This window comes from Cygnus olor, chromosome 30 (genome assembly GCF_009769625.2).
Source record: "Cygnus olor isolate bCygOlo1 chromosome 30, bCygOlo1.pri.v2, whole genome shotgun sequence".
In the NCBI taxonomy this organism is placed as follows: domain Eukaryota; kingdom Metazoa; phylum Chordata; class Aves; order Anseriformes; family Anatidae; genus Cygnus; species Cygnus olor.
Genome location: NC_054087.1, coordinates 18,429 through 43,085, shown reverse-complemented (window position 1 = coordinate 43,085; position 24,657 = coordinate 18,429). Strand labels below are relative to the sequence as shown.

At 48.7% G+C, this 24,657-nt stretch overlaps 1 protein-coding gene and 1 long non-coding RNA gene across 2 annotated transcripts; both read right to left on the bottom strand.

The window, feature by feature from the left end:
• Positions 1-258: 258 nt before the first annotated feature.
• On the bottom strand, positions 259-23,474 carry LOC121062491. Its single transcript, XR_005815574.1, has 3 exons — positions 23,211-23,474; positions 4,350-4,353; positions 259-269 (listed from the first exon to the last, which is right to left on the bottom strand). It is a non-coding gene; the product is annotated as an uncharacterized LOC121062491 (long non-coding RNA).
• Positions 18,418-21,793, bottom strand: LOC121062490 (ubiquitin carboxyl-terminal hydrolase 42-like). The gene is made up of 4 exons (XM_040542514.1): positions 20,913-21,793; positions 19,932-20,130; positions 18,715-18,825; positions 18,418-18,554 (listed from the first exon to the last, which is right to left on the bottom strand). The coding sequence occupies exons 2-4, from the start codon at positions 20,122-20,124 to the stop codon at positions 18,448-18,450; spliced, it is 411 nt and encodes a 136-aa protein (XP_040398448.1). The 5' UTR covers positions 20,125-20,130; positions 20,913-21,793; the 3' UTR covers positions 18,418-18,447.
• Positions 23,475-24,657: the final 1,183 nt, after the last annotated feature.

Here is a 24,657-nt window from a genome sequence, read left to right as displayed (position 1 = left end):
AAAGCCCCAAGGCTCCTCCCTTCGGGCACAATACATATCAAATAATGTGTCCCTGGGGCACATAAGCAGAATTTCCCCAGGCCACACAAACACCTGCCTAGAACACCCAAGCACCTCCGTGAGGCACCCAAGCATCTCCCCAGGGGACCATAACATCTGCCTGGAGGACCAACACACCTCCCGACAGAACTCCAGCATCTCACTGCAGCACTGAAGCAGCTGCCCTGGAACCCAAGCACCTCCTCAGGCACGCAGACATCTCCCCATGTCTGCTCAGTGTCTGGGTGATTCACCAAGCATCCCCCTCAAACACGCAAGGTCCTCCTTGGAGAAACCAAACATGGCCTTGGGGCACACAAGCACCTCCCTCGATCAGCCCTACAGAGCCTTGGAGGAGACAAGAAGCTCCCTGGGCACACCAGGGTCTTCCCAGGGCATGCAAGCACCTCCCAGTGCCCTGTGGAGGTGCTGGAGTGCTCTGGGAGTTGCCTGAGATCCCTTGGAAATGCCTGGCTACCTGGGGAAGATGCCTGTGGGATCCAGGGAGGTGCTTGAGTGACGTGCTGAAATGCTTGGGGACGTGGGAAGCTGCTTGGGCACTCCAGAGACATGCTTGAAGGAGACAAGAAGCTCCCTGGGCACACCAGGGTCTTCCCAGGGCACTCAAGCACCTCCCTGGAGCACCCTGGAATCTCCGTTTCAACCTTGGTTGCCCTGGGACATGCCTGGGTGCTCCAGGAACACGCCTACTATCTAATGGAAATGAATCCTCTGGTAGTTTAAGAGCGTGTCCTAGAAGATGCTTGAGTGCTCCAGAACGGTGCTTGCATGGCATGGGGAGATGCTTCAGTGCTCAAAGTGAGAGCTCGCGTTCTATGGTTATGTGCTTGGGTGCCCTGGGACGATTTCCCTTTTCCCCCTGACTTTATACTTGGGTGCAAAGGGAATTACTTGCGAGCACCGGGGGAATAGTTGGGATCCTGGCGACATGGATGGGCACTCCAGAGGTTCTTGGGCACTCCAGGGAGATGCTTGTTTGCTCTGAGGAAATGCTTGTGTCATCCAAGGAGATTTTCTTAGTGCCCTGTGGCTATGCTTGGGAACTTAAGAGAGGTGCTTGGGTGCCTTGGGGTGATGCCTGGGTGCTCCACGGAAGTGCTTAGCTTCACCAGGGAAGTGCTTCAGTGCCCTGTGGAGGTGCTGGAGTGCTCTGGGAGATGCCTGAGATCCCTGGGAAATGCCTGGCTACCTGGGGAAGATGCCTGTGGGATCCAGGGAGGTGCTTGAGTGACGTGCTGAAATGCTTGGGGGTGTGGGAAGCTGCTTGGGTGCTGCAGAGCCATGCTTGAAGAATGCAGGGAGATGTTGTGGAGCTCCAAGACGACACTTCTGTGCCCCAGGGAGACGCATGCTTTCTCCAGGGAGGTGCATGGCTGCTGTGTGGAGGTGCTTGGGTGTTCCTCAGATGCTCCTGGGTGCCCCATGGAGATGCTTGGGTGCCCCCAGGTGATCCTTTGGTGCCCCTTGGTTTGCTCAAGGAGAAAAGATGGGGTCCCAGAATGATGCTTGGACTTGATTTATATTTCCAGGCCAGCGTTTGGATTCCCTGGCAAGATGTTTGAGTCAGACATAGGATATGCTTGGGTGATCCAAGGAGGGACTCCAGAGAGGTCTCTGCATACTTCACAGAGGTGCTTTTTGACCGACCGAGATGCTGAAAGAACTTGCTTGGGAGCTCCGGAGGGACGTCAGAGTACCTTGGGATGTGCTTGTGTTCCCTGGGGAGATGTTTCAATAACGCTGCAGTGGGGTGCCTGAGTGCTGTGGGGAGATGCGTGGGTCCTCCAGGAAGATGCCTGGGTTCTCGGGGGTTATGCTTGTGTGCCTCAGGGAAATATCTGTGTTCCTGGGGAGATGCTTTGCTCCTGCTCTGGAATGCTTGGTTGCCCTGCAAAGATGCTTGGGTTCTCCAGAGAGATGTCTGGGTTACTCAACCTGAACCTTGGGTGCTCAGGGTGCTGTAGGGATCTCGTGCTTTCCCTAGCAAGGTACGTGGTTTCTCCAGGGAGGTACCTGAATGCTCCTTGGAAAAGATCGTGTGCTTTGGGGAGCTGCTTGGGTACTCGTAGTCAGATATTTGGGTGGTCTGGGGAGATGCTTGGGTGCTCCAGGGAGGTGCCTGTGTGCTGCATGGAGAAGCCTGGGTACCCTCGGGATGTGCTTGTTTGCCTAAGGGTGTGAACCAGAGCAATGCTTTGCTTCTTCAGGATGGATCTTGTTGCTCCTAGTGTGGCACCTCAAATGTCTTCTGGGAAACACAACATGTTGCTGAACCACCAAAGGATCTCCCAAGCATGGTCCCAAAGAACCCACGCATTCCTTTGGAGATCCAAAGCATGTCCCCAGGGCATACTCCCTGGATCTGCCCTGCAGAGCCCTCCAGGAGACAAGGATTTCCCTGGGCACACCAGGCTCTTCAGCAGGTTACTCAGGAACCTCCCTGGAGCACCCTGGAATCTTCCCGGGGCAACCAAGAACATCCTTTGAGATTCCAAGCATCTTCTTGAGTCACCCCAGCACCTCCACTGTGTACCCATTGAGGATATCTTTCAGGGAACACAGAGATCCTCCTGGGTAACCCAGGCATCTCCTTGGTATACCCAAGCACCTCCCTTGGACACACAAGCATATCCATGGGGAACACAAGCACCTCATTGCAGGAGGCGAGCATCACGCTGTCCATCCAAGCATCTCTCTGGGGAAAAGAAGCATCTCCCAAGGGAACATAAGCATCCTCCTTGAGGAACAAAGCATTCTCTTGGACACCCAAGCAAGTTCCTGGTGCATCCTAAACTGTCCCCTGGGAACTCCAACTTTTTTCTTGACAACACAAATACATCCCCAGGACACACAAGCATCTACCTAGAGCACCCAAACGTCTCCGTGGAGCTCTCTCACATTTCCCTGGGAACACAGTTATATCATCCCTGAGGTGTCAATCTTCTCCTCAGGGAACCCAAGCATCTTCCAGCAGGACTCACGCACCTCCCCACAGCACTCAAGCATCTTGCTGGAGCACTGAAGAATTTCCACTGTGAACCCATCACCTCCTGATGCAGTAAGACATTGTGCAAAGGCATGGAAGCATTACTGTGAAGAACCCAGGCACCTGTGCACAGAACCCAAGCACCATCTTGGAAGAACGAAACACCTCCCTGAGGAGCAGTAGAATAAACTTATGGGTGCCCAAGCATCTGCATAGGTCACCCAAGAACATCTTTCAAGCACCCAGGAATGTCCCTCCAGCAATGAGGCACCTCTCTGGAGAAAGCATACATCACCCTGGGTCAAGCAATCATCTCCCTGGGTACACAAGCATCTCCCTGGATAAGGAAAGCACCTTCCTGGAAGACCCAAGGAGTTTCTCGGGGTATGTAAGCATTTTGCCATGGCACACAAGCACCTGCAGAGGCACCCAAGGACCTCTCTGGGGACTACCGGTACCTTCCCGTGGTTCACAAGCCCCTCTCTGGAGCACCCAAGCATCTCACAGGGACAGACAAGCACCTCCCTAAGGCATTAAACACAATTCAAAACTTGGCGCATTCCAGCACCTCCCTGTAGGACACAGACTGCTCTGTGCAGTACTCAAGCATCTCCTGGGGGATCCAAGTGACCACGTGGAATTGAGCATCTTCCAAGAAACCCCAGATATTCTCAGGGAACACAAGCTTCTTCTCCCCAGGGCATATAAGTATATCCCTGGGGCACAAGCAAAAGCCTCCCTGGAGCACACAGATTTCTTCCCTCATAATAAAAGTTTCTGCCCCTGTCACCCAAGCATCTCCCTGCAGCACAGAAGCACCTGCCTGGAACACCCAAGCACCTCATTGGAGTATCCAAGAGTCTCCCCACCACACACCTCCATCTGAGTGGAGAACGCAAGCATCTCCCCAGGGCTCCAAAATACCACCTGGGGCACACAAATATCTCACTGGAGATGGGAAGCACCTCACTTGGCTCCCACGAGCCTCCGTGGGGTGCACAAGTACCTGCCAGGGTCATTCAAGTACGTCCACAAGGCACCCAGGCATCTCCCCAGGGGACACCAGCATTTTAGTGGGGGACTCATGCGTTCCCTCTTAGCACTCAAGCATCTCACTCCAGATGCACTGAAAAATTCTCCCAGACAACTGAAGAGTTGTTTACAAAAGTCAAGAACCTAACAAGAGCGCTGAAGCATCTACCCAGGGCACGAAGGAACATCCTTCAAGCACCCAAACACCTCAGGCATTTCCCCAGAGAATGCAAGCAGCTTTACTGAGGAACAAATGGACTCACTTGAGGACTCCACTATCAGTCCAGGACACCCAAGCGCCTTTGGGGAAAAGAAGGCACCACCCTGGAGCACCCAAGCAGTTCATTGCAGCACCTGACTGTCTCCCTGAACGTACAAGTATCTCCCTGGAGTACTCAATCTTTAAGAAGCAGGCTCCTGCCCTGGAGCACCCAGGCACCTCTGGGGGAACACAAGCACCTCTTTGGGCACCTAGGCATATCCCCAGGAAAACCATGCTCCTCCTGATGTCCTCAGACATCTCCCTACGGCTGCTTAGTTTCTTGCTGACTCAACAAGCATCTCCCTGGAACACCCAAGGTCCACACTGGAGAAAGCTAGAATCGCCGTGGGGCCAACAAGCACCTCGATGGATGAGAGAATCAGAGACGTGTGGAGATGCTTGAGTTTCCTGGGAAATTGCTGCCTGCCTAAGTGAGGTGATTGTGGCATACAGGGAATTGCTAGAGCCTGCAGCAACCAAGCACCTCCAGGGGGCACAAAAGCATCACTCATGGGCACCCCAGCATCTCCATAGGGCATGCATGAACATCCTTGGAGCTCCCAAGCACCTCCCTACAGCCATCAAACACTTCTCAGGAGAAGCCACACATCTTCCTGGGATGGCCAAGGATCTGCCTGGGTCACCCTCAAACCTCCATGGACTCCCTAAGCCCCTTAGTTGGGTACACCACATGTCTCTGGGGCACTCAGGCATCTCTTTGGAGCAGGCAAGCTTATCCAAAAGGTAGACAAGCATCTCCGTGGAGGAGCCAAGGTTCCTCCTTGGGGGTAACCAGGCATTTCCACAGGGCACCCAATCCTCTTCCCAAGGGAAACAAGCACCTCGCTTGAGGCACCAAGCACCTCTGCACAACAAACATCTTCCTGGAGAAATAAGTATTTCCCCCAGAAGCATCCCCATCGAGTACACAGGCACCTTCCTGCAGCACCCAAGCATCTCCTAATGGCATCCAAGCACCTCCCTGGAACATGCAAGCAACTTTTTTGAAACACCTAAGAATGTCGCTGGGGGACTTAGACTTCCTCTAAGCTCAGGATCGATGCATCCTGACGAGAAAGAGGTCAAGCAAGGTGTGTAGAAGACCTGTGTTGTGTTCACTTCCCCACATGCTGTTTCTTTCCTTATCAGTTGGCACAAATGACCAGGTTTGGTGCCCGTCACTGCCTCCCTTACATCATCTCTTGGTGCATTGGAAAAGGTCCTTGACCAGATAGACTGGAAGGAGCAGGTCCTCTGCTTCAGCATCCGTTTACACAAAACATCCAGGAGGATTTGGGAGCTTCTTGATAACATCTTGATGGAATGGAAGACTGGGGAGCCCTGCAGGACCTCTTGTTATAAACCGAGATGAGGTGCTCAGGGGTGTAAAAGGCAGGGATGAGAAGGTAGAGTTGAGGCTGCTGAGAGAGGGGAACAAGGCAGAGCGGAGGCCTTGAGGTGAGCAAACTTGGACCTGTTGGTGGACCTGCTTGGAGGAATCCCATGGGATATGGCACTGCAGAGAGGAGTGGTGCAAGGAGCAGTTTAATGCTTGAGGATCTTCTCTTTGAACCCAAGTGCCGTCCACCCAGACACAAATGAAGTCAAGAAAAAGCGGCAGGAGCCTGTCATGGATGAGAAAGGAGCTACTAACCAAAACCAGAGAGAAGAAGGAAGCAGTTAAACCATTGCATCTGGGTGCCTTCCATTATCGTTGATGCTGACAGAGGTTCAGTGATTCTATGTGGGAGATTCCCACTGGAAGTTATCTGCTCAGGGAACGTGAGGGGATCTTGGGCCCTGCTCCTGGCTTTACACAGGGTCCAAGACCAGCTGCTGGAAGAATCCACATTGCATGTGTGTCTGTAGAGGTATATATTTCCCCAGAAAATACCCTAGCATACGAACAGCCCAACATTCATTGACTCTGGTCCAGGCTTTGCTTGCTTTGTACTGTCATTGGGTGTTTCAGAGATGGTTCTCATGGTAATTCTTGCCTGGGTCGGAAATTCCTCTAAACAAGTACCTCCCTTAGTGCCTCTAGAGTCCTGACACTCCTCATGGTGTTACATAATGAGAGTCACCACAGTCAGAGTGAGCCATCTGCACCCAGCCATGAACAGGTGACAAAACGGAGCTTCAGGGCAGGGGGACCTTGGGAATCTCCAGCCTTCAGCCAACAGAAAGCCCCTGAAGGTGGCAAGGAGACGTGGCCAGTGCTGCACGTGGGGCAGAATACCTGCATCCATCAGGGCAGGGCTGGATGTGAGCAGCTGAGAGGGGACCCTGGAGAAAAGGGCCTGGGTGCTACGAGGACACCATAGGAGCCAGTGGGACATGCTGACAGGGAGCAAGGCCAGCTCCTTACGGGGCTGCACTAGGGGCAGCGGGGGCCACCAAGACCACTTGGGTTATCGTCCCTCTCGACTCAGTGCTGCTGTGGCTACCTCTGGAGCAGTGTGTCCCAGGGTGCGTCTCCTGGTTTTGGAAGAGTGCAGAGGAACTGAAGAATGTGGAAGGGAGGTCTGCCAGGAAGGGCTTCAGTGTTTGAAGCTCCCCATCTGTGTGGGGAGGCTAAGGGACCGGGGCTTCTTTGGGCCTGTGGCATGGAGGCAGTAGAGGAGTAGGCTGAAACTGGTCTCAGAGCAGGTGGAGCTTTTCTTTCTAGTGGGAAAGAGTATAAGAAACACCAAGTGTATCAAGTGCGGCCTGGGGCATTGAGATTGGGTCTGAGGAGAAATCTTTTTTGAAGAGCAGAGCTGTGGTGCAACAGCTCCCCCAGAAAAATTCTGGATAACCCCTTGGCTTTGTGTTTTGTGGATTACTGAGGGCAGATGGAGAGACATCAGTCAAGGCAGGAAGGTGTTCAGGTGAGGGCAAGGTGAAAAGCAGGGTGGATGTCAGGGGCCAGCAAAGAAGGAAACAGGTGCGCAGGCATGGGATACCATAGAAGACCCTGTGGTGGTTATGGTCAGGGATATTTTGCAAGGTTGAAAGCCTTCAACAGAGCCAACAGCTTTGTCTGCTGGGCTCTGGCTTTAGTCTCTGTCACGGATGCCTATGAGGAGACACCTTCTTCTTAAAGCATTACAGTCTCATTGCCTCCTCATCCTCCTTGGGGAGCCTGGGAGATGTCCTCCTGTAGCCTTGTACTTGGCACTGCCCATCCCCACACCGAACTGACCCAAGAAGAGCCCTAAACCCCGCCGGAGGGACAGGATCTCCCTTCCCAGAAGCTGAGGTCAGGGCCCGATTGTTGGACTTCATGGCACACATCAAGGTTTCCTCAGCATCAGGGCCACCTTTCCTTGGCCTTGGTCTCCCCATCATCACCGCCTGCACTTTTCTGCTCAAAGAAGGCCATGGGGAGGCTTTGTCAGTAATGTCCCTCAGTGGGACTCATTAACGCTGTGAGAGGCTTTGGTGTTTGCATCTGCGTTCTCTACTTGAGAAAGGTCTTCCATTTCCTCTGAGTGCCTGAGGCTCCTGGGCTCTGCCCCAGCCCACCGCGGGGGTCAGTAAAAAGCCTTGGGCTGGGCCTGTGCTGCTGAGCTGGGACGGCTCGTGGGATGGAGGGAGGGAGCTCCTGGCAAGCGGGCAGCACTGCAGAGAGACAGCTCTGCCCAGGAGCAGCTCCTCTGCCAGGCGCAGCAGGGCTGGGGGCACTGCCTGCAGCTGGCATGGGGAGAGGAGAGAAGGGGGAGAGAGGTTCAGGGCAGCCTGGGGGGGGAAGGCTGAGGAGAGCTGGCAGCCCTCATCCGATGGGAGCTGTCAGGAGGACGCTCGGTGTTGGAGCTGAAGGGCACGCAGGGCTTGTGTGCTGCAGGGTCAGCGTGCAGGGCCCAAGGGCTCCCTTCTCTTGGGGCCGGCTGCAGGCTGTGCAGCCGGGGGGGGCAGGCAGGGGTGCCCAGGGCTGTGGTGCAGAGCAGGGTCCCTGCTGTGCCCCAGGGACTGTGTGCCGGGGCAGGGCCTCTGCCGCCTGCCAGGCCCAGCACTCATCCTGCCCGGGGAGCTGCCCAGGGGCTGCGGGGAGAAGCTGCGGGTGGAAGGAGCCCCCCGGCACGGCAGGGCAGGGCAGGGCAGGGTCCTGCTGCTGCCCAGAGCCTGCTGCCTGGGGCATGGTCTACATCAGCCCAGAACTCTTCTTTGACAGGATGAAATTTGGGGTAACCTGAACCTTTTGTACAAAGACAGGTAGAGAGATCTGGGGTTGTTCAGCCTGGATAGGTGAAGGATTTAGGGAGATCTTATAGCGACTTTCCAATGCCTTAAGGGAGCTCACAGGAAAACTGAGTAGGGATTCTTCATCAGGGAGTATAATGATAGGACAAGGGGTAGTGGCTCTAAACTAAGAGTGTAGATTTAGATTAGACATTAGGAAGAAATTATTTCCTATGAGGGTGGTGAGGCACTGGAACAGGTTCCCCAGAGAAACTGTGGGTGCCCCAGCCCTGCAAGTGTTCAGGGCCAGCTTGGATCAGGACTTGAGCAATCTGGTCTAGTGTGAGGTGACCCCGCCCATGGCAGGGGGGTTGCAATTAGATTGTCTTGAAGGTTCCTTTTCAATCCCAACCATTCTATGAAAGGAAAAGATTCTGCTTTGGATTTTTTACTTGTGTGGGACTGTGTGGGCTGTTGGAGGTGGAATTCCTTTCTCCCATCTGGAGAAGACAGGAGACTTCAGTCCTCATTAGGATGTGTCTGGGCTGCTCCTTAGTCCCTGCATGCACTGAAATGCTCCTGAACAGTGCCCTGATAATGGGAGGTGTTTGAAGGGCAGAGGTGAGCACCCAGTGTGTGGGATGGGGTCTGTGAGCATGGACAGGGAGGACTAGTGGGGAGGGAGAAACAGCCCCTTGCAGGGTCAGCCCCAGGCAGCAGAGACAGGGACGGGGCGGGGAGGGAGCTGCTATCACAAGCCGTGAGGAAGGGAGATTCAGGCACCTCTCTGCAAACCCCTGCAGGGCAGATAGATGCCTTTGCTGAAGCAAAGCCTTGTTCTCCTCACCCAGCCAGCAGAACCACTGTCATCAAGGCCACAGGGTCCTGGGTGGAGTCACCTCCTTGGCAGCTTGAGCCCAAGGAGGAGAAGCTCCCAAGTTGAGTCTGTCTGACTATGTCCTCGTTGGGGGAATTCTCCATCTTCCCTTACTGTTCGTGCTGCCCTTGGTTTTGCCCTGGGACTCTGAGGCAGCTCATATACCAACCGTGCACATCCTGTCATGCAGCTTTGTCCAGCCCAAGTCCCTCAGAGCATCCTAATTTGTGGGACTTGACAGCACAGTGTGTGGGGCTGGGGAGTGAGCGGGCTCTCTTCAGGTACCTAGTCATAGCAGATCCAGGAGTTCCCCTAGGCTTCTTCTGCTGGAAGATGCCGAGCAGCATTCCTGCTTTGCAAGTGGCTGACAGGAAAGGCAAATGCTAAATTTCAGAATATCCTAACAACTTTCCAAGGTGGTAACTGGTATAGAGACGGGCTGACTTCTCAGGAGATAATGAGAAGAGAGCTGCTCACGGTACCCTCAGTCAACACAAAGCAGAGCTCCAGCTAGGGAGATGCAGAGCTCCTGAAAGGAAGGAGAGAGTCAATGTACCTCTGTGATGTTGTGGGATTGGAGGGCAGGGAATGGAAAGAGATATGCTCAAAGCAGTCCTGTCTTGTGAGTAATTTTATTCCTTTGGCAGTACCACCTGAACAAAGCAATCAGATGTCCAACAGCAGCTCCATCACCGAGTTCCTCCTCCTGGCATTTGCAGACACGCGGGAGCTGCAGCTCCTGCACTTCGGGCTCTTCCTGGGCATCTACCTGGCTGCCCTCCTGGGCAACGGCCTCATCATCACAGCCGTAGCCTGCGACCACCGCCTCCACACCCCCATGTACTTCTTCCTCCTCAACCTCGCCCTCCTTGACCTGGGCTCCCTTTCTACTACTCTCCCCAAAGCCTTGACCAATTTCCTCTGGGACACCAGGGCTATTTCCTACACAGGATGTGCTGCACAGATCTTTCTGCTAGTCTTCTTCCTTGCATCAGAGATTTCTCTCCTCACTGTCATGGCCTATGACCGCTACATCGCCATCTGCAAGCCGCTGCACTACGGGACCCTCCTGGGCAGCAGAGCCTGTGCCACCATGGCAGCAGCTGCCTGGGGCAGTGGCTTTCTTTATTCTGTGCTGCACACTGCCAATACGCTTTCACTGCCACTCTGCCAAGGCAATACTATAGACCAGTTCTTCTGTGAAGTTCCACAGATCCTCAAGCTCTCATGCTCCATCTCCTACCAAAGGGAATTTGGACTTCTTGTGCTTAGTGCTGTTCTCTTTTGTGTTTGTTTTGTCTTCATTTCTCTGTCCTACGTGCAGATTTTCAGGACCGTGCTGAGGATCCCTTCGCAGCAGGGACGGCACAAAGCCTTTTCGACATGCCTTCCTCACCTGGCCATCAACTCTGTCTTTATCGGCACTGCCATGTTTGCCTGTCTGAAGCCCCCCTCCATCTCCTCCCCATCCCTAGACCTGGTGCAGGCAGTTCTGTACTCAGTGGTGCCTCCAGCAGTGAACCCCCTCATCTACAGCATGAGGAACAAGGAGATCAAGGATGCCCTGAGGAGGCTCATGAGATGTACAGTATTTCAGCATCAATAAGGTGTCCTACTGCCTCATATGACTCCCAAGGCTATCTTTGTCCATATTCATTTTTTGTTTGTTTGTTTCTTTGCTTTCTCATTTCATCTTTCTTTGTATTAATATTCATAACAAAATGTTATTAGTGTTCCTCCTTCTTCACAATCTATCTTTTTTTGTTCTAAGCCAGAGACTTCCTTTACATGAGAAGCTAGGGCCCCTGTGTAATAAAGGTCAATAAAGGATCCAGCAGATAGCTCTTTGCCTCACCGCCAATTTCTCATAACCTCACTGGAGTTGACGGAGCAGCCCCAGCATGCAGGAGTGGGGTCTCACTGGACACCCGAGTGCTCTCTCTGGGATGCTGACAGCAGATGGGGTACACCTGACCAGGTGGGGCAAGAGTGTTCTGGGGAGCAAGCTGGCTGGGCTTATCAGAAGGGCTTCAAACTACATGCAATGTGGGAAGGGTATGAACCTCTGAAGGATGAAAGCAAACCTGGGAATGTTGTCACTTCAGGAAACAGCAGGAAATACTTGTGAACCATCCTGGTTTCAGTTAGGACAGAGTTAATTTTCCTCCTAGTAGCTGGTAGAGTGCTATGTTTTGGATTAGGATGAGAAGAGCGCTGATAACATGCTGATGTTTTAATTGTTGTAGAGCAGTGCTTACACCAAGCCAAGGACTTTTCAGCTTCTTGCTCTGTCCTGCTAGCGAGCAGGCTAGGGATGCAGCAGGAGCTGGGAGGGGACAGACCCAGGACAGCTGACCCAAACTGGCCAAAGGGGTATTCCATACCATCTGACGTCATGCTGAACAATATATAGGGGTGGCTAGCCGGGGGGGGGGGGGGGGGGGGGGGGGCGCGGCTGCTCGGGGATAGGCTGGGCATCGGTCAACGGGTGGTGAGCAATTGCATTGTGCATCACTTATTTCGTACACATTATTATTATTAATACTATTCTTCTTCTTATTATTATTATTATTGTTATTATTTTTCCTGTCTTAATAAAGTGTCTTTATCTCAACTCACAGGCTTCACTTTCCCGTTTCTCTCCCCCATCCCAGAGAGGGAGGGGGGAGGGTGAGCGAACGGCTGTGTGGTGTTTAGCTGCCAGCCGGGCTAAACCACAACAGTCCATTTGGCGCCCAACGTGGGGCCCGAAGGGTTGAGATATCGACAGATTTGACCAGAGTGTGTTAAACTAAAATTGGTATAAGTATTCGACCTGCTTAATAGTTGCTAGTCACAATGTTGATTGCCTTAATCTCAAGTCTGCTGTGCCTGTTTCCCAAATTGAGTTTTTTAGCACGTTACTTTCTGTATGTGCTCCCTGTCGTGCTGTTTATCCTTTCCGGGCCCTGGTTTAAGATTGTTATGGTACTGTGTGGTGTAACGATGGCTTATGAAATGATGAGATTTCTGGTCATGACTCTAACCTGGTATTTGTACTCAGCACTGTCGTCGACTCTATACTTCGGAAACCATATCTCAGAAACTATTAGCAATTACACCTATTGCCTTTTTTCATCAGGGAGTCAGTCTCTGGAGGGGACAGGGGAAGATATTTTTTTTCCTACCTGTTCACTCTCCCTTCCTCCTTCACCACCCTCTTATCCCCCAAGCTAGTTACGGTAGCTCTCCAAGATGTTGAATATCCTTGGGATACTCAGACCATCATGTTCTTGTTGTTATGTCTCCTGAATGCGCTTCAGGTTTTGTTTAAGGTTAAACAACTACTTAGGAATCTCATCTGGAGATCTGTCTTGAGGCGGGATAGTTGCGAGTGGCAGGGAGTGTGGGAGGATATGGGCAGGTTTCTAGGGCAGTGGGCACCTCCAGTGTTTTGGACATTCACCCCTGAACAACTGCAAAATCCTAAAAAACTGGTAGAATGCTTGAAAAAAAGGTGTCATGACTCTGGCAGTTCCAAAGTGACACAAATCACTGTGGCATGCTGGGGTCTGGCTTGTACCTATCGAGCTGCAATTGATGCTGCTATCAACCTAGTGACAGACCCTGCGGCCGTTCCAGTTCCAGCTCCCGCCGCTGTTCCAGCTCCAGCTCCCGCAGCCGTTCCAGCTCCAGCTCCCGCAGCCGTTCCAGCCCCTGCAGCTGCTCCAGCTCCTGCAGCCGCTCCCACTCCTGTGGCTGGGTCAGAGAAACGAACTGTAGCAGTGCAAGTTGTCCCTGCAGAGGGTATTCCAACCCCTGTGGCAGACCCTGTAGCTGGGTCAGAGAAGCGAGCTGTAGCAGTGCAAGTTGCCCCTGTAGACAAGGTGAAAAAATGGTATAGAGGCTCAGGTCGTTTAGAATGCAGACAGTCTTCTGCTAAGTCTGGGTATGGAGAAGACGGGGCTGGGCCATCAAATGTGCAGGAGGATGAAGATGAGGATGAGGATGTCAAAAAATCAACAGTAACTACCCGAACCCTATATGCTGGTATAGGTAGCTCATGTAGCGTGAGCTACGAGATGTGCGAAAAGATTTTGGTCGCTGTATAGGTGAGCAGCTTGTCACCTGGCTGCTCCGGTGCTGGGACACTGGAGCCAATTGTGTGGAATTAGAGGGCAGGGAAGCCAGGCAGCTGGGATCCCTTGCTAGAGATGCAAGCATTGACAAAGCAATTGGAGATGGAGCACGATCTCACAGCCTCTGGAGGCGTCTCCTGTTAGCTGTGAAGGAAAGGTATCCCTTCAAGGAAGAACTTGTATGTCTACCAGTCAAGTGGACCACCATGGAGAAGGGAATTCAGTACCTGAGGGAATTAGCCGTACGGGAAGTAATTTATAAGGACCTAGACGACGCACAAATATCCACAGATCCAGATGAAGTCCAGTGTACTCGACCCCTGTGGCGGAAGTTTGTACGGAATGCACCATCAACATGGGCCAGCTCATTGGCAATAATAACCTGGAAAGATGGTGAAGACCCCACAGTGGGTGAAATGGCTAAACAACTCCGGGAGTACGAAGGAAATCTCTCCTCTTCCCTACAGGCCTGCGTCTCGGCTGTGGAGAAACTCTCTAAAGGGTTCCACCAACTTAAAGAGAATTTATCTTCCCCCCCACCTGAACGAACCAGTGGCCACCAACTAAAAGAGAATACTTTGGAGAAACTTTTTGAAGAGGTCCACCAACTTAAAGAGAATTTATGTTCCCCCCCACCTGAACGAACCAGTGGCCACCAACTAAAAGAGAATACTTTGGAGAAACTTTTTGAAGAGGTCCAGCAACTTAAAGAGAGTGTATTTTCTTCCCCACCTGTACAAACCAGCGTCTCGGCTATTAGGGGTAAACGTGCATCCGTGCAAAGAAGACAATATGGTGGGTACACACCCCGCACCACCCTGTGGTTTTACCTACGTGACCATGGAGAGGACATGAGAAAATGGGATGGAAAATCTACTGAGACCCTAGAGGCACGGGTACGTGAGTTGCAAAAGAAAACAATCGGGAGAAAGGGGTTCTCTGAAAAGTTTGCTGCTCCAACTTCCAGCAGGCAGTCTTTTAAACACAGAAATGAAGATTCTGACCAGGACTAGAGGGGCCCTGCCTCCAGCCAGGGGGAGGAAAGGGACAACCGAGTTTATTGGACTGTGTGGATTCGATGGCCTGGCACGTCTGATGCGCAGAAGTATAAGGCTTTAGTAGACACCAATGTACTCTAATGCCATCAAGCTGTAAAGGGCCAGAGCCCATCTGTATTTATGGCGTGACAGGGGGATCCCAGCAGTTAACTGTATTGGAGGCTGAAGTGAGTCCAACCGGAAATGAGTGGCAAAAGCACCGTATTGTGACTGGCCCGGATGCTCCGTGCATCCTTGGCATAGACTATCTTAGAAGAGGATATTTCAAGGACCCAAAAGGGTTCCGCTGGGCTTTTGGCATAGCTGCCTTAGAGACAGAGGACATTAAACAGTTGTCTACCTTGCCCGGTCTCTCAGAGGACCCTTCTGTTGTGGGGTTGCTGAGGGTTGAAGAACAGCAAGTGCCAATCGCTACCACAACTGTGCACCGGCGGCAATATCGCACCAACCGAGACTCCCTGATTCCCATCCATAAGCTAATTCGTCAACTGGAGAGCCAAGGAGTGATCAGCAAGACCCATTCACCTTTTAATAGTCCCATATGGCCAGTGCGAAAGTCTAATGGTGAGTGGAGACTAACAGTGGACTATCGTGGCCTGAACGAAGTCACGCCACCACTGAGTGCTGCAGTGCCGGCCATGCTAGAACTCCAGTACGAACTGGAATCAAAGGCAGCCAAGTGGTATGCCACAATTGATATTGCTAATGCATTTTTCTCCATCCCTCTAGCAGCAGAGTGCAGGCCACAGTTTGCTTTCACTTGGAGGGGAGTCCAATATACTTGGAATCGGCTGCCCCAGGGGTGGAAACATAGCCCTACCATTTGCCATGGACTGATCCAGTCTGCGCTGGAGCAGGGGGAGGCTCCTGAACACCTGCAGTACATCGATGACATCATTGTGTGGGGTGACACTGCAGAGGAAGTTTTCGAGAAAGGGAAGAAAATAGTCCAAATCCTTCTGAAGGCCGGTTTTGCCATAAAACAAAATAAAGTTAAAGGACTGCACGAGAGATCCAGTTTTTAGGAATAAAATGGCAAGATGGACGTCGTCAAATCCCAATGGATGTGATCAACAAAATAACAGCTATGTCTCCACCAACTAGCAAAAAGGAAACACAAACTTTCCTAGGTGTCGTGGGGTTTTGGAGAATGCATATTCCAAATTACAGTCTGATTGTAAACCCGCTCTACCAAGTAACCCGTAAGAAGAATGCTTTTGAATGGGGCCCTGAGCAACGACAAGCCTTTGAACAAATTAAGCAGGAAATAGTTCATGCAGTAGCCCTTGGGCCAGTCCGAACAGGACCAGATGTAAAGAATGTGCTCTACACCGCAGCCGGGGAGAATGGTCCCACCTGGAGCCTCTGGCAGAAAGAACCTGGGGAAACTCGAGGTCGACCCCTGGGGTTTTGGAGTCGGGGATACAGAGGATCTGAGGCCCGCTATACTCCAACCGAAAAGGAGATATTGGCAGCATATGAAGGAGTTCGATCTGCTTCGGAAGTGGTCGGTACTGAAGCGCAGCTCCTCCTGGCACCCCGACTGCCGGTACTGGGTTGGATGTTCAAAGGAAGGGTCCCCTCTACACATCATGCAACTGATGCTACATGGAGCAAGTGGGTTGCACTGATTACTCAGCGGGCTCGAATAGGAAACCCCAGTCGCCCAGGAATCCTGGAAGTGATTATGGACTGGCCAGAAGGCAAGTACTTTGGGATATCATCAGAGGAGGAGGTGGTCCGTGCTGAAGAAGCCCCACTGTACAACAAGCCACCAGAAAATGAGAAGAAATATGCCCTGTTCACTGATGGGTCCTGTCGTATTGTGGGAAAGCATCGGAGATGGAAAGCTGCTGTATGGAGTCCTACACAACGAGTTGCAGAAGCTGCTGAGGGAGAAGGTGAATCGAGTCAGTTTGCAGAAGTGAAAGCCATTCAGCTGGCCTTAGATATTGCTGAACGAGAAAAGTGGCCAGTTCTCTATCTCTATACTGATTCATGGATGGTAGCAAATGCCCTGTGGGGGTGGCTACAGCAATGGAAGCAGAACAACTGGGAACGCCGGAGCAAACCCATCTGGGCTGCTGCATTGTGGCAAGATATTGCTGCCCGGGTAGAGAACCTGGTTGTAAAGGTACGCCATGTAGATGCTCATGTGCCCAAGAATCGGGCTACTGAAGAACATCAAAACAACCAGCAGGTGGATCAGGCTGCTAAGATTGAAGTGGCTCAGGTGGACCTGGACTGGCAACATAAAGGTGAATTATTTATAGCCCGGTGGGCCCATGACACCTCAGGCCATCGAGGTAGAGATGCAACATACAGATGGGCTCGTGATCGAGGGGTGGACCTGACCATGGACGCTATAGCACAGGTTATTCATGATTGTGAAACATGTGCTGCAATTAAGCAAGCCAAACGGTCAAAGCCTCTCTGGTATGGAGGACGATGGCTGAAATACAAATATGGAGAGGCCTGGCAGATTGATTACATCACACTCCCTCAAACCCGCAACGGCAAGCGCCACGTACTTACAATGGTGGAAGCAACCACCGGATGGCTGGAAACATATCCTGTGCCCCATGCCACCGCCCGGAACACTATCCTGGGCCTTGAAAAGCAAGTCCTATGGCGACATGGCACCCCAGAAAGAATTGAGTCAGACGATGGGACTCATTTCCGAAACAACCTTATAGACACTTGGGCCAAAGAACATGGTATTGAGTGGGTGTATCACATCCCCTATCATGCACCAGCCTCCGGGAAAGTTGAACGATACAATGGACTGTTAAAGACTACACTGAAAGCAATGGGTGCTGGGACATTCAAAAATTGGGAAACACATTTGGCAAAGGCCACCTGGTTAGTCAATACTAGAGGATCTGCCAACCGAGCTGGACCTGCCCAATCAAACCCGTTACGCACTGTAGAAGGGGATAAAGTTCCTGTAGTGCATGTAAGAAACATGTTGGGTAAGACAGTCTGGGCTACTCCTGCCTCAGGAAAAGGCAAACCCATTCGTGGGATTGCTTTTGCTCAGGGATGCACTTGGTGCGTAATGCAAGAGAATGGGGAGGTCCGGTGTGTACCTCAAGGGGACCTAATACTGGGTGAGAATAGCCCATGAGTTGAATTGTAGTATGTTAATTATCATATAACACTGTATGTCATCACTACCATGATTGCTATATATGATAGATGAAAATGGTGATTAATTAGAAGGTATTGGAAAGAGTGTAACCTGAGCATGACATAAATGGTATGGAATAAGGGGTGGATATCTGTCCTGGTTTCAGTTAGGACAGAGTTAATTTTCCTCCTAGTAGCTGGCAGGGTGCTATGTTTTGGATTAGGATGAGAAGAGCGCTGATAACATGCTGATGTTTTAATTGTTGTAGAGCAGTGCTTACACCAAGCCAAGGACTTTTCAGCTTCTCGCTCTGTCCTGCTAGCGAGCAGGCTAGGGATGCAGCAGGAGCTGGGAGGGGACAGACCCAGGACAGCTGACCCAAACTGGCCAAAGGGGTATTCCATACCATCTGACGTCATGCTGAACAATATATAGGGGTGGCTAGCCGGGGTGGAGGGGGGGCCGGCTGCTCGGGGATAGGCTGGGCATCGGTCAACGGGTGGTGAGCAATTGCATTGTGCATCACTTATTTCGTACACATTATTACTATTAATACTATTATTATTATTATTATTGTTGTTATTCTTTTCCCTGTCTTAATAAACTGTCTTTATCTCAACTCACAGACTTCACTTTCCCGTTTCTCTCCCCCATCCCGGAGAGGGAGGAGGGAGGGTGAGCGAACGGCAGTGTGGTGTTTGACTGCCAGCCGGGCTAAACCACAACAGTGCTAGAGAACGTATCAAAGTGAATTTGTTTATGCTTACTTGGTGCTTCCGTTCAAGCATGCTTCCTGCATAGCATCAACAGTATAGCGCAAGAACTCGTGTGCGTCTTCTTGACTGCCCAAACGGAAATGTTGTCCTATTCCTAAATAAGAAGATGACAGTATTTACCTCATTTAAAAATGAAATAATTCTCGTCTTTCTAAAATCGCTCTTCTTTAGAGTGTTAAAACCATTTATACACATCAAATAATTATTTGAAGATTACAAGATAGCGAAAAAGAAACACATCTGAAGCCACTTACGACTGAGATTACTGATAACACACGTAGGCTCGATGGCATCAACAGTGCAACGCAGGGCCTGGTTAATGTGAGTCTCCATCGTGCACATCATGCAAAAATCTTGTTCACGACCTGAAGAGTGAAAGAAGAAAGCATCCCAGTCTAGCGAAATACACATAACTACAAACAAACATATAAGTAACATTTAAACTACAGATACAATATCCACTCTCCTTGCTACATTCTATTCTCCCAGGATGCCAATGTCCCAACAGTCTCCTAACATTTCATTTCGCACAACTTTCTAGAATAAAAATAGCCATTAAGCCTGTATTCAAGTGCGTTTTGTGATGAGGAATCTAAAAGACTACTGCAAAGTCACGTTTGTAAAGGCTGACAGGAATGTCAACTCCACAGGCTGCAAAATATATGAGGACAGAATATTTGACATTGATGATACAGCATTGAGAGAATGCGGGTTATTTTCAGCATAGTGCTGTCAGGTGAGCTTCATGATACAGAGCTACGAGTCCTTTGGGAGAAAGGAAAAATTAAAGTAATGTATGTAATAGTACTTCTGCCCTCCTTTTTTCAACAGGATTCTTAACTGAAACAATTTCTATATACAGGAAGAAAACAGTTAAATTTCTAGGTATCAATACAAAGATACCAGCCTAAAAAGCATACCCGTTTAGTACAACATTTAGTTTATAGTACAACATTTTATTTAGGACAAAATCAGTCTAGATTTTAATACAGTCCCACAAAAAATCTAGTCATGTTCATAACAGCTCATATTGCTTTCTAGGTTTTGTTTTTTTTGTTTTTAATTGGTTCAACAACGAACAGACCATTTATTGTAGTGCATTATGGAACCTAGGCTGTGAAGACTAAAGACCTATGATGCCAACATCCTAAATTTTATTGCCTTTCTAGCAGCAGGAAGCCCAAATAGCCCAAATGCCAAATGTTCATTAAATGCATTACTGTCCAATGCACTTCATTATTCCCATGAAGCAAGAAAAGATCCTTTTAAAAACAAACAAACAAACAAAAAAAAGAACACATGGTGCATTAAACGCACTCCATATGCTATTCTGAGCCCACTGCTGATACAATGCTCAAAGCCAGCTCCTACAGATAAAATCAGGCAAGTAAGTTTGTCTCACAGAATCACTGCTGTTCTTTCACCTTCAGAGCTATCCAACAGATTTGAAATACTGTTAGAAAGTACTCACATGACCGGCTGTGCTCAAGAGAAAGCATGTAATTGGCAAGTGGGGGGGTGTAGGTCAAACACTGTAGAGCAGCATTAAGAAAACGTGTTGCCAAGATTGTACAGGCCAACTCCAACACTTCGTGTTTCTTGCCAATCCATACGTATCTTCTCAGGTGGAAAAAGAATCCTTTGTGGCGGAGCAATTCCATCATTAATGACTGCAAGAAAGTTATATTTAAAAAGAGATTTGTTTGTTTGTTTCTAAGAAAGGTATTAGGTATATATAGGTATACTAAATATATAAAGTATATATAGGTATAGTAAAAATACTATTCTGCAGAAGCACCCAGAGGAACTAGCTACAATCCAAAACAGAAAAACTTATTGCAGACAGCTTCAATACCGCCAAATTCAAATTGGCTGGTCAACACAATGTTTTGGGAAGAAAAACTTTAGTCAACCATTTTAATTTTCTAAGGCAAGGCTAACTGCCATTCTGTTTTTAGTATCTAACGCCAAGTTCCTCTCCATCTATAATCTTTAACCTGATTACCTCAACTACTGCTTTTTTCCTTATTATAACTTAAACCACAAACTTAGACTTGAAATTATACGGTAATAAATGCAAGGACAATGTAAAAACGAATAACTAGGAATGACGGGACCCCTACAAATATCAGATCTTTTCCTGAGCAATGTTAGCATTCAAAAACCTGTGAATAACGGAAGCTGTGAATAGCAACAATCAAACACTTTTCTTTGCAAAATGGAAAAGACGTGGATGAATCTGTGCATTACAAAAAGCTCCCCATATTTCTCTGTCGACTGTAAATATATCAAAATTAATTTCTGTAACATCGGTCACTTCAGTTGCCTTAGGGGAATCGCTTTGGAAGTCTTTATTCACAGTAGTCCCATTCTCTATCAGTGCAACAAGTAAGAACTGCATTTTCTACTTTTGTTTTGAAGAAAATGGAGGCAGGATAAAGCGCACACTTACTTAGATCTCTTTGGGCAAAAGGCTTAGATTTTTCAGATGATCTACAATAAATAGCACCTCCACATCCTTGGGCCACAGAGACTTGGCTTGAATCTTCTGCAGCTGGTATCCGGCCCCAGTTTGCGGTGCGTGACATCAGTTTTTTAGTACTCGGTTTCTTGGATTTGCCAGACCGCCTTGAAGATGGCTTTTTAGAATTTGAAGATTTGGGCTTGTTAACTATGGTCGTTGTTCTCATCTGCGACAGAGACAAATGTTCTGGTTGATGTAAGAATATCAAGAAGCATTCCAAGAAGAAAAGAGTAGTAGAAGTCCTGTCACTTAATCTCAAAGAAACAGCCTTGAAGAACTAAATTGCTGGTAGGAAGGATTTAAAAGGAATCCCCAAACTAAACACACAAAGTAAAAATTTCCATCAAAACTCTATCGGTATTACTTTTAGCTTCTGCAGAACTAGTGGCTGATGCCATTTCTTTCACTTTCGTAGGATTTTAATCCATTACAACTCTGGAGTCTTTTTAATATAAAAATGTAAATGACGTTCTCTGAGGGGAATCAGTTATTTATTGCATTGTTGGAGCTTTGCAATTATCTATTAATTATTACCTATTATCTAATAGATAATTGTTGCAATTTATATATAATTATTGCTCGCATTAGTAATGGAACACTATTACTTTACTGCCTGTGCTTTTCTGTTTCATGTGCACAAAGGTACCTACATTTCGCTGCTACTTTTCTTCTGTCTTTCCAGGGCTCGCCCTCTACCTCACTGTCTACTGCACCAGTCATGATGGGTCTGTTGTGATTCTATAATGAGTCTAGCTTTTGAATACACCTTTTCTGGGCGTCACTTTGTGATAGGAAGTTAATTTGTGAGGGCACCTCAGTCTACATCACGAGGTCACTTTTTCCAGGCCAACAGGAGCCATAAGTGGTGGTACACTAAAGCCCTGGCATGTTGAGATCCAAGAGGAGAGATGTTTGGCCCTCCTTTTCACTCCTGGGAACCACATACCTCAAAACCCACAGACTATGGGAAATATCTCAGAGAAATCTTGGGAAAGGAGAGCATGAAGAGCATGTTTGTGAATTTATTTCTCCCTTGGCTTCTATTGCTTCTCCAAGAAATACTTGCTTGAATATATCTTTGGCAGCAGTACTTATGCTGTTTTGCACCTACCACATTTAAAACTCCTACAAACAACTGAAAAGTTAGACTGAAAAGCATCTCTTTCCGTTCTACTTTGTAAAGTTGCATGTTTTCCTCATGCAAAACAGCAGGGGAATGGAAGCTAGAAAAGGAAATGCTGAATGTAAAACAAAACAAAACAAACCTCAGCCCTGCAGGACAAAAGCCGATAACTGAGACGAAGTCCTTTCTAACATGCTGATTAGGTTTCAAGATGATACTGCTTTAAATAAGCATAATTGTGTGTCCATAGGCAGAAGCTGAATAAGGACAGGATGAACTTCTATACTTAATTGTTTGTTACTGTCTTACTGTAGCACACAGGGACTTGTTACGTTTAGGGAAACCGCTAACCTAATGGAGGCTTTAAAACAGAAGCTAGTTTGTTATACCAAAATGACCGAGAGAACAAAGCATAAAGTGTTTTCAGCTTTCTAGTACACCTTGATTGCTATCCATTAAACTTAAGACAGGTTAAACAAAGCACAGGAAATAAGAAAATTCCTAGTCCCACAACTGGTAAATTGCGTGCAGAGGTTGCAATTAGAACTTTTTCCCTTTACATTTTTAATTTTAAATTGATTTAAAATCCAGTCTATACACACTTTCCGTTCCTGAGAAAACAATACACAAACCTGAAAAATGCATTTAACTGAGAAATGAAGACATCCTTGTCCGATTGGAAGACTATGGTGACAGCTCTTGGGCTCAGCGATTTTCAGATAAGCTCCAGTCTTCAACTTGCAGACACCAGTGACAGCTCCTTTTTTCGGATTGAAAGGGAAAATGTTTCAACAACACATTGAAAACATACTTAAGGGACAAGAAACAAAATCAAGACTGCAGTGAGAAGGAAAACAGAAAAACAATACTGGGAAAAAAAAAAAAAGAGAAAAGACCTTGATCTTTGTATTGACCAACGAGATAAGCCTTACACATTTTTAAGTTTATTTTTGACAATTGATTGATGCGTTACCAGATATTAAGTACTATTCAAGAGCAAATATTAACACTAGTAAGAAGAAATCCGATCCATCACCCCTTACTCAAAATACACCAATTTCTGATTTGGAGATAACGTCTCTCTGACAAGGAAGTAGAAAAACTGTAAATGCCGATATAGTTTCCTCTCCCGATGTTCCATATACATACCGATGCTGTTCCTACACCTACACTCTGAGCATAAAGTTATGTTGACATGAGTATCGGGTGTTATTTCTCTCTCTCTTTGCCTTGAGAGACTCTCCTCCTGTCCACTGAAAAGTAAACTCAAGATTCCAGATCAGTTAAGACAGTTGCTATCCCCCCATTCAGAGCTCTGCAGCAGCACTCTTCAGATTTTTCAGCAGTCTCTTTACAAAATGACCACTTAGAAGTGTACAAAAACACTTATCACCCAGGTTCTCAGTAGGCACACGTTTGGCCTCTGTTAAGCAGAGAGTCAATCACAGCTTAAGATTTTATACAAGATCCCATTTTCGAGTTTGGGATTATTTCAGAAAATCTGTTTTCCCTAGTGTTGTGGTTTAGCCCGGCTGGCAGCTAAACACCACACAGCCGTTCGCTCACCCTCCCCTTCCCTCTCTGGGATGGGGGAGAGAAACGGGAAAGTGAAGCCTGTGAGTTGGGATAAAGACACTTTATTAAGACAGGGAAAAGAATAACAACAATAATAATAATAATAATAGTATTAATAGTAATAACGTGTACGAAATAAGTGATGCACAATGCAATTGCTCACCACCCGTTGACCGATGCCCAGCCTATCCCCGAGCAGCCGGCCCCCCCTCCACCCCGGCTAGCCACCCCTATATATTGTTCAGCATGACGTCAGATGGTATGGAATACCCCTTTGGCCAGTTTGGGTCAGCTGTCCTGGGTCTGTCCCCTCCCAGCTCCTGCTGCATCCCTAGCCTGCTCGCTAGCAGGACAGAGCGAGAAGCTGAAAAGTCCTTGGCTTGGTGTAAGCACTGCTCTACAACAATTAAAACATCAGCATGTTATCAGCGCTCTTCTCATCCTAATCCAAAACATAGCACCCTGCCAGCTACTAGGAGGAAAATTAACTCTGTCCTAACTGAAACCAGGACAGATATCCACCCCTTATTCCATACCATTTATGTCATGCTCAGGTTACACTCTTTCCAATACCTTCTAATTAATCACCATTTTCATCTATCATATATAGCAATCATGGTAGTGATGACATACAGTGTTATATGATAATTAACATACTACAATTCAACTCATGGGCTATTCTCACCCAGTATTAGGTCCCCTTGAGGTACACACCGGACCTCCCCATTCTCTTGCATTACGCACCAAGTGCATCCCTGAGCAAAAGCAATCCCACGAATGGGTTTGCCTTTTCCTGAGGCAGGAGTAGCCCAGACTGTCTTACCCAACATGTTTCTTACATGCACTACAGGAACTTTATCCCCTTCTACAGTGCGTAACGGGTTTGATTGGGCAGGTCCAGCTCGGTTGGCAGATCCTCTAGTATTGACTAACCAGGTGGCCTTTGCCAAATGTGTTTCCCAATTTTTGAATGTC